The sequence below is a fragment of the Ctenopharyngodon idella genome, chromosome 3, assembly GCF_019924925.1.
Source record: "Ctenopharyngodon idella isolate HZGC_01 chromosome 3, HZGC01, whole genome shotgun sequence".
Taxonomy (NCBI): Eukaryota; Metazoa; Chordata; class Actinopteri; order Cypriniformes; family Xenocyprididae; genus Ctenopharyngodon; species Ctenopharyngodon idella.
Window position 1 is genome coordinate 42,763,254 of NC_067222.1, and position 10,803 is coordinate 42,774,056.

Genomic DNA, 10,803 nt, shown 5'->3' on the forward strand with positions numbered 1-10,803 from the left:
GGAATATGATGAGAAAAAAATAACATTGCAAAATATCAACAGGGCACTAACAATGGTTTAAAAAGAAGATTCAAATAACATAACCATAGTATGTTGGGGGTATATAGTATATTAATTGCGTTAGGACATGGTGTTAAACTGACGCAGTTTGTGTAATGCACCCCCAATGCATTTCAAGGTATAATTGTCATAGATATCTGAGTTTTATACGGAGTATGACTAAAGGTGTATTTCAAGGGGATGCCACCCACCATGATTCTCCCCCCGCTGTGCTGCTGAGCAGCCTTTTTGTGGATCTCAGTCAAAGATCCCACTCTGGGGAAGTTCCAACTGTCATTTTTGTGCCCTTAAAGGACACTGCGGCATAGGGGACACTATTTGTTGGGTCATTACAAACAAAAGTGAGCAACCGAATCTGTTCCTTTCCCTCTGCTGTAAGCCCAAAGTATACTTCGGTTTTAACACGTAGGCTACGGTATGCGTATAGTGCGTGTGATGCACATTTCATCATCAGTATTGTATGCACATACTGTACACGTGCCAATTAGTTTGTCCAAAAGGTGGCAACCCTAACCTGGCCCATTGTTTCATAGTCAAAAAAGAAGCAGAAAATAACTACTGGAAACTACTGGAAAATGCAACAGTGTGTGTGTGAGGGGGTTAAGAGATACCCACAACCTTAGTGTTAAAGGGTTAGTTCACCCAAAAATGGAAATTATGTAATTTATTACTCACCCTCAGGTCGTTCCACACTCGTAAGACCTTCATTCATCTTCGGAACACAAATTAAGATATTTTTGATAAAATCCTATGGCTCATGAGGCCTGCATTAAGAGCAAGTTAACTTAGACTTTCAAACGCCCAGAAAGGTACTGAAGACATATTTAAAACAGTTCATGTGACTACAGTGGTTCAACCTTAATGTTATAAAGTGGCGAGAATACTTTGTGCACGCCAAAAAAAAAAAAAAAAAATAACGACTTTATTCAACAATATCTAGCACTCGTCACTGAACTAAACACTGCTTCATGAAGCTTCGAGGCTTTACGAATCTTTTTTTTCAAATCAGTGGTTCGGAGCGTGTATCAAACTGCCAAAGTCACGTGAACCATTGAAATTTCGAAACACTTAGGATGCAACAAAGCCTCGTTTACTGAAATCACGTGACTTTGGCAGTTTGATACGCGCTCCGAACCACTGATTCAAAACAAAAGATTCGTAAAGCTTCAAAGCTTCATGAAGCAGTGTTTAGTTCAGTGACGAGTGCTAGATATTGTTGAATAAAGTTATTTTGGTTTTTTTTTTGGCACACAAAAAGTATTCTGGTCGCTTCATAACATTAAGTTGGAACCACTGTAGTCACATGAACTGTTTTAAATATATTTTGAGTAGCTTTCTGGGCATTTGAAAGTCTAAGTTAACTTGTTCTCAATGCAGGTCTCACTGAGCCATCGGATTTTATCAAAAATATCTTAATTTGTGTTCTGAAGATGAACAAAGGTCTTACGGGTGTGGAACAACATGAGGGTGAGTAATACATAACAGAATTTTCATTTTTGGGTGAACTAACCCTTTAATGAGTATAAAGACATTTTTATCGGCCATAACTTCTGGAGAGAAATACCGCAGACACTAGACAAGAGTGAAACTTTCTAGTGCAATCAAATAGAGTAAACTTTGAAAGGCTACACATTTGGCTGTATGCATACACTAGCATTCACATTAAAACCGAAGTATACTTTGGGCATAAGTGTATTAGTCATGGTCAAATGAAGGAATTATTTTTGACATTTATGCTGGGACAAATGTTCTTAACTTTTTTTTTTTTTCACATTAGTCACATGGCATTTAGAGTTTAGGTCATTGTGTCAAAAACAATTGTGTACCATGAGCAAAGATGGAAGAATTTCCATGAAGGAATTTCAAAACTGCCATTAACAAGAAGAGATAGATGCCTCCAGGTGTAATAGACCTCTTTGATTATGATTTCAGGATTCTTGGCATTCTGTTTGTGTGAGATGATTTTGTTGTCTGTTAAAAGATAAGGTCTTGGCAGGGTTGGTTCTTTGCCAGAATGATCAGCAGCTTGGTTTTCAATAAGTTCAGTTATACAGACAGAAATGCTTGCCAGAAATGTGATAATACCAGATGATAATCGGTTGTCAGAGGGTGAAAAGAGAATTAATTAATTGAGTATCATTTGCATATGAATGATGGGGAAAAGCTCTGAGAGGTGATAATTTTGCAAAGTGATTTTGTGAAAAGGGAGAGTATAAATGGGCCAGGTACTGAACCCTGTGGAACACCGTTGAGTCGTTGGTGTCAAAATAACAGAGCAAAATAGTGTTCACTTTTAAATGTAATTCACTGTCTAATTTTGTGCATGTGTACCAAGATGCCATATTTTCAGCTAGAACTGGATGGCAGGTACAGGCATTAAACAATAATACTGGGTACAAAATTGAAATACAGCATTTACAAATACAGAATACAAATAATATGATTTCTTCTATCAGAGTTGAACCGGAGAGTGATTTAACATTCACAATTATAATGGGATATCCAATTGTCAGAGTCTTGATTTAGGGTTTTGCATTGTTGGCATGTGGGTTCCTGTAATATCTAGATCTGGGTCCCACCTTTTCCTGTCTTCTTTCTATTCTTCTGTGAATGATAAATCTCAAAAAGTTTAAAATGTTACATTCCAGTATATTGTATATAAAATTAACTCTGTGAACCATTTTCAATTTGTATTTCCACTTCAGGACCCACGACACTTTAAATCCGAGAAGACAGCCCGGGGTTTGCTGCAGGAGGGATGGAGAGACACGCAGGACCCCATCATGTGCTCCTATAAGCTTGTGACAGTGAAGTTCGAGGTGTGGGGACTTCAGACACGTGTGGAGCAGTTTGTGCACAAGGTTACTTCTACTCCTCCACATGCATATCCCAGACGAGCCCCCTAAAATCCCAACCTTGCAGTTACTCTCACTGCAGATCACACAGATCTATAGATAGATCTGCTTACCACGATATTGCATGGACACGTTCCTGGATCATCATCTTTTTTTTTGTTGTTGTTGTGGAACAACATTCCTGTCAACCAATCAGATTTTAGGGTTACGATTAGTCAGCTTTGTGCTGGAGCTGGGGCTTCAACAACATTCCTGTTAACCTTTTATTTATTTCTGATGTTAGGGATAGGTTAAAGGGTTAGTTCACCCAAAAATGAAAATAATGTCATTTATTACTCACCCTCATGCCGTTCCACACCCGTAAGACCTTTGTTAATCTTCGGAACGCAAATTAAGATATTTTTGTTGAAATCCGATGGCTCAGTGAGGCCTCCATAGCCAGCAAAGACATTTCCTCTCAAGATCCATTAATGTACTAAAAACATATTTAAATCAGTTCATGTGAGTACAGTGGTTCAATATTAATATTATAAAGCGACGAGAATATTTTTGGTGCGCCAAAAAAACAAAATAATGACTTATAAAGTGATGGCCGATTTCCAAACACTGCTTCAGGAAGCTTCGGAGCGTTATGAATCAGCGGTTCGGAGCGCCAAAGTCACTTGATTTCAGCAGTTTGGCGGTTTGACACGTGATTCGAATCATGAATCGACACAAAAGATTCATAACGCTCCGAAGCTTCCTGAAGCAGTGTTTTGAAATCGGCCATCACTATATAAGTCGTTATTTTTTTTATTTTTTTTTAGTACTTATAAAGCACATTTTAATGCCTTATTCTGCAAGACCATATTCTATATCCCTAATCCTACCCAACACCTAAACTTACTAACTATTAATAAGCAGTAATTAGGAGTTTATTGAGGCAAAAGTCACAGTTAATAGTTAGTTAATAGCTAGTTAATAGTGATAATTGGACCCCAGGACCAACAAGTGATCCAGGAACATGTCCTACTTTGCAACACCACAATCACTATATATTTTATCCTGTCTTTCTCTAGGTGGTGAGGGATGTGCTGTTGCTGGGTCATAGACAGGCATTCGCCTGGGTTGATGAGTGGATTGGTAAGTTTGGCATTGACCAACCAGTCATCTAATCAGGCTGAAGGGAAGGCTGTGTATAGATTGCTGTTTATTCATATCTTTACCTTTAAGGTGGTTTCTTTTGTGTTGACTCTGTCCCAGAGTCATGACTAACAAACCTCACGGATGCCGAAGGATGTCGTGATCCATAACTCATAACCGTGTTTAGATTTGCATGAGTCACTGCAAGAACAAACAAACAAGAAGCTGAGAAAATCAGCTCTTTAAAGTTGTTCTTCGTGTTCTCATCGAGGACCTTGACCAAACTGATTAGATGACACTTCTTGAAAATTGTTCAGTCATGAACAATGAAAGTGTTCAGATTCAAGATGTAGAAAGCAGAGTCGTTCTATCCTCAAAAAAGGAGACAGCAAGAGGTTGGGAAGCAGAGTTTCTTTTGCCTCTTTCAAGCTTATTGCATTCTCAGTGAGCTCCTAAGGTTGCAGTAAGTGTTAGGGAGGTCATTGTGGGTAGTTGGTTGGTTGAATTAGAGCAGGGGTGTCCAATCCTGCTCTTGGAGTGCCACCTTCCAGCAGAGTTCAGCCCTAATTAAACACCTGAACCAGATCAATCAAGGTCTTCAGGATCACTAGAAACTTCTAGTCAGATAGGTTGGAGCTAAACTCTGTAGGAAGCAGGCCCTCCAGGAGAAGGACCAGACACCCCTGAATTAAAGGTACCACTCATGACATCATTACCAAGGAATTGTTGACTAATGGTCTGAAAGGAAGACTATTATAAATAATAGGCAAACAACATCCTGTAGAAACACATAAAGGTGACATGAAATATGTTACTGTCGCTTCTTAATGGAAAAATTGTGAACATCAGATGGAATATGAAGTTATATTAGATTTGTTTGGTCCAGGGCTGTCACACTCAGCTTCCTGAGGGTCATACTGTAGTACTGCAGAGTTTAGCTTCAACTAGGGCTGAAGGATATCAGGTTTTTTACTGCAAGGTTATCTTGGCCAAAATTATTCACGATAACGATATATCATGGTATCTATAGAAATCTTGAATAATAATAATAATAATGCAATTAGTCAAATAGAAATTAAAAAGAAATTATATTATTATTATATTACAAACCCGATTCCAAAAAAGTTGGGACACTGTACAAATTGTGAATAAAAAAGGAATGCAATGATGTGGAAGTTTCAAATTTCAATATTTTATTCAGAATACAACATAGATGACATGTCAAATGTTTAAACTGAGAAAATGTATCATTTTAAGGGAAAAAATAAGTTGATTTTAAATTTCATGGCATCAACACATCTCAAAAAAGTTAGGACAAGGCCATGTTTACCACTGTGTGGCATCCCCTCTTCTTTTTATAACAGTCTGCAAACGTCTGGGGACTGAGGAGACAAGTTGCTCAAGTTTAGGAATAGGAATGTTGTCCCATTCTTGTCTAATACAGGCTTCTAGTTGCTCAACTGTCTTAGGTCTTCTTTGTCGCATCTTCCTCTTTATGATGCGCCAAATGTTTTCTATGGGTGAAAGATCTGGACTGCAGGCTGGCCATTTCAGTACCCGGATCCTTCTTCTACGCAGCCATGATGTTGTAATTGATGCAGTATGTGGTCTGGCATTATCATGTTGGAAAATGCAAGGTCTTCCCTGAAAGAGACAACGTCTGGATGGGAGCATATGTTGTTCTAGAACTTGGATATACCTTTCAGCATTGATGGTGCCTTTCCAGATGTGTAAGCTGCCCATGCCACACGCACTCATGCAACCCCATACCATCAGAGATGCAGGCTTCTGAACTGAGCGCTGATAACAACTTGGGTTGTCCTTGTCCTCTTTAGTCCGGATGACATGGCGTCCCAGTTTTCCAAAAAGAACTTCAAATTTTGATTCGTCTGACCACAGAACAGTTTTCCACTTTGCCACAGTCCATTTTAAATGAGCCTTGGCCCAGAGAAAACGCCTGCGCTTCTGGATCATGTTTAGATATGGCTTTTTTTTTACCTATAGAGTTTTAGCCGGCAACGGCGAATGGCACGGTGGATTGTGTTCACCGACAATGTTTTCTGGAAGTATTCCTGAGCCCATGTTGTGATTTCCATTACAGTAGCATTCCTGCATGTGATGCAGTGCCGTCTAAGGGCCATCACGGGCATCCAGTATGGTTTTCCGGCCTTGACCCTTACACACAGAGATTGTTTCAGATTCTCTGAATCTTTGGATGATATTATGCACTGTAGATGATGATAACTTCAAACTCTTTGCAATTTTTCTCTGAGAAACTCCTTTCTGATATTGCTCCACTATTTTTCGCCGCAGCATTGGGGGAATTGGTGATCCTCTGCCCATCTTGACTTCTGAGAGACACTGCCACTCTGAGAGGCTCTTTTTATACCCAATCATGTTGCCAATTGACCTAATAAGTTGCAAATTGGTCCTCCAGCTGTTCCTTATATGTACATTTAACTTTTCCGGCCTCTTATTGCTACCTGTCCCAACTTTTTTGGAATGTGTAGCTCTCATGAAATCCAAAATGAGCCAATATTTGGCATGACATTTCAAAATGTCTCACTTTCAACATTTGATATGTTATCTATATTCTATTGTGAATAAAATATAAGTTTATGAGATTTGTAAATTATTGTACAATACTGATCTGTGCTGCGACTCGCATTCAGCTCACGCTGCGTTAAGCAGATGTATTCAGTTTTTAATTGTAGTGTCTGTTTTCTGCGGCTTAACACCGTCAACACTGACTATCGTAGCAATCCGACTGTACAGTGGCCAAATCTGCAAGATAACGGAGGCAGAGGGGATCTGAAGGGTTTGGTGGCTTTTGCGCTGTTTTGCGTTCACTGTTGATTGGCAAGTCCTGCAGACTGGGCTGATTAACGGGTCATTTTCGCAGAATCCAAGAAACTTCCACACTGGCAAGCTCTAACTTTCTTGAAGTGTGGGTAGAGTGCCTCGTTGGTCATATCCGACAACATGCTTTTACGTGGAAGTAGCAGCTGCGCGCTGTGTCTGCTTGTGTTTTATGACAGGTGGCAACCAGCACTAAGGTGCAAAACCGCCACCTACTGTATGTTGGGATGTTAACCATATATTGGATCATTTACGTGCCATATTATCATACGAGTACTCTTCATTTGAAATAATTTGGTTATCGCCAATATCAGTATATTGCGACACCCCTAATTAACACATTAACAATATTTCATTTTTTAAACATCACGGTTATCATCAACCGGTATATCGCGACCCCCTAGCTTCAACCCTAATTAAACACACCTGATCCAGCTAATTAAGTTCTTCAGGGTTACTTGTTAGACACACGTGGTTTAGTCCAATAATTACCATTTGATTGAGGAGACTTTGCCTCCATGTTTCACATGTCCACTACAGCCCACTAATAGAAATTTCTTTGCTTGGATGTTTAAAGACATGACGATGGAGGAAGTGAGAGAATATGAACGAGCCACTCAGGAAGCCACCAATAAGAAGCTGGGCACCTTTCCCCCAGCTATTTCCATCAGCGAGACGCCCCTGCCAGCCTGCGCTCGCAGCGGACCATCCAGCGCTCCCTCTACACCCCTCTCCACTGAAGCTCCAGACTTCCTATCTGTGCCCAAGGACAGACCAAGGAAGAAGTCAGCTCCGGAGACCCTGACTCTTCCCGACCCAGCACGAAGAGACTCTGCCTTCCGCCTTCCCAGTCTCTTTTCCTGGGGTTCCAGCTCCCCGCAACCTCAGTAAACCACAGTTCTGGCCTTAGTTTATGAAAACACACCCCAGTAATGTGTTCGTTTGACACAACGTGAATCAATCTCTCTTTAAATGCTGAGAGATACTTAAGGTTTCCCAAACACACACACGCACAGAGTGGCTTTTTAACCAGTGCAACCTCATGTTTTACACTGGAAGTTAATTTACAATAGGCCAAAAAGTGCATTCTAACTTACAAAAACATTACAGATCACTGTTAAAAATATCTCAGGAGTTGTCCCATTGATAGACAGAGCTGAATATTTTACTTTTTTTTTTTTTTTTTCAATTTCCTTCCTGCTGAGCCATTTTTCCTACATATGTTGAATATGGAGAGGATTTGTAGCCACTGTTGTTTTTGCTGTAGTGGTGTATTTAATGGTATATTCTGCTCATTTAATATTTCAGTTGTGATATTATGTTAACGTGACTTTTTATCCTCAGGCTTCAGAATTTCTCACTAAAATAAATGTGTTTGACATGTACTGTAAATATCTCATTTATAAGAATGTAGGGGTCAATTTGATAGTGGTTTCACTATGCTCTTGTCTTTAACTTTGATCTGTCCCATTCCCATGGACTCAGAAAACCAAGTGATACCAACTTTACTGACCTGGCCCTTTTGCTTGGTCTGTTGTTAGACAATACAAACTGGAACACGTCTGTACATACTGTAGTTTATCTTCATAATATATTTGTTAGGTTGAGGAGCATCTGCCATGTAACTGAGTATCCTGTTATAATTTACTTTATATGTTCTTTTTTTTATTATTATTATTTCTGTGATGCATTATCCATGAATATGAATGCAAATGAAGTCCTCAAAGAATGCTTGATAATTAGATTGTTGTATAATCTTTGAGCTCTAAGGAATGTTTGCTGCTGCTGGCCAATGTATACTTTGTAAATTGAAAAGCTCTTGTACTCTTGCTGGTTCCCGCATATCTGTTCTTTTAAACTTAAACACTCTTTTCTAAAGGATTCAGAAATGCACATGCCAAATCTTGGGAAATCATGCTTTTGATGTCAACTGCCATTGTGAAATTAAAGCATTTGCTACAGTATTTTTTGGGGATTCTACTTCATTTCAGTGTCACCAAACCTATGTCTTTGCTGTGTGTGGATATAACAAAACTACAACCCTTTAAAATTTGTTTACCAGAAATTCTTAGGGAGCGTTCACACTTGTCATGTTTGGTTCGATTAAAACGAACCCTGGTGCGATTGCTCTGTTAGTGCGGTTCATTTGAACATGTGTGAACGCTGCCATCCGAACCCTGGTGCGCACCAAACAAGCGGACCGAGACCGCTGAAAAGATGGGACTCGGTCCACTTCCAAACGAACTCTGGTGCGGTTCAAACTATATATGAATGCAACACGGACCAAAGACATGCAAACGAACCAAAAACAGGAAGATGAGACCCTAAAAAGGACAGAAACTCGACGCAAATCATATTTATTTTTTTTTCGTCATAGTCGCGAGTTTGCCCATCACAGGCATCAGACGCGCGTCTCCACGCAGCAGATCGACTCCTTTACACATTTTATAAACTCTTCACGAGTTCCCAGCTGGCCAGAATACCATCATATGCAGGCTACGCACACACAACAAGCGCATTTACCTCAGCACACAGCGTTGTTTTGGATGTTTGGTACGTTCCGTCTCAAAATAGGAAATACGTAATAAAATCCGACCAATCAGGTTGTGAATGTATCCCTATGCCTCTTATCTTTTGGTTCGGTGTTAAAATTGCCAATCTGAATGCTAATCGGACCAGGACTAAATGTTTTTTTTTGGTCCAGACCAAATGAATCAAACGAACCGAACTACAAGTATGAACGCACCCTTAGTGTGAAGTGTTGTACACTGAGGATGGGGGGATGCAATGGCTTTTACCAAAGACTTTAGATGGAGCACTCATATTACTTATAAATGGGAGAAAGTGCAATGCGTAATATGGTGGAATAAGTCCCGCCTTCTAAATAAAAGTGCCAATCTCTGATTGATAAAGTTATCACGTCACTGCAGCCGCCATTAAAAGCTCCGGTTGCCATAAAAACAGTGTGTTCTGAGTCGCGCGCTTATGACTGCACATGCGCATTAGCTGGTCTAGCCTGAAAGACAACGCTATTTGAGCATAAGAGCTGTCGTCAGATTTCATTGGTGATTTCAAATATGAAATTTAATCGTAAGTTTGGTGAACAGCTTTGGAGAATTTCAAGTTTCCCCATTCAAAGAGATAGGAGCTGCACTTGCATGACTGAAATAACTGCCTGAGGCATTTCAAAGATGGCCGCCGAGTGAAATGACTTGCCTTTTAAGGTGACCATGATTTTTCATGGTGGAATAAAGGGACTTTGGCTGTGTCTAAAATTGCATACTTTCTTGAGTAGGTACTTATTTTGAATAAGTAATTACTTTGCAACCATTAAAAATTATGTTCTATATAGTACGAGTGTGTGTAGTATGAATGTAATTTGGATGTACTGCATTCTCCATGTTGTGATTATCATGTGACCTACCAGCGTCAGTTGTGTCATTTCACCGCTATTCACAAATCCTCTCCCGTGGGTTCATGGGATAGTAAAGTATGCACCAAGTGTGCCACACAAATCTAAAAAAAAAAAAAAACTGAAGCTAAAACATATTCGATCGCCCCCGGGTGGCTGTATTAGTCATAAACCCTGACCTGTCTGTGTAATTATATGGGACATGAGACAAACTAAACAATCAAATTACACTTCAAATACATTTTTTCCAAAGATGGTTTCTGTCATTTTAGGTAGTTTTTATCACGCTGATTTAAGTTCAAGTGTTCATTTTAGTTAGTTATTTTGATGCTATAAAAACGGGAGTGTGATGTCATGATTGACAGCTGAGATTGACAGCTTCTCTGAGTGAACTAGTCTCTGAAGCACCAACAGACTTTTGATTGACAGGAGATTAAAGCTTTAACTTTAATTTCTTCATTTCCATAGCTGTTTTATTTCACACCGACATGAGTT

At 39.5% G+C, this 10,803-nt stretch overlaps 1 protein-coding gene across 1 annotated transcript in view; it reads left to right on the top strand.

Annotated features, from left to right (window-relative positions):
- Positions 1-8,860, top strand: part of pitpnc1a (phosphatidylinositol transfer protein cytoplasmic 1a) — a 108,799-nt gene extending 99,939 nt beyond the window's left edge. The window contains exons 7-9 of the mRNA XM_051888033.1: positions 2,766-2,921; positions 3,974-4,037; positions 7,474-8,860. Coding sequence (XP_051743993.1) covers positions 2,766-2,921; positions 3,974-4,037; positions 7,474-7,787 — 534 coding nt within the window. The 3' untranslated portion in view covers positions 7,788-8,860. The remainder of the gene's footprint in view (positions 1-2,765; positions 2,922-3,973; positions 4,038-7,473) is intronic.
- The last annotated feature ends 1,943 nt before the right edge of the window (positions 8,861-10,803 follow it).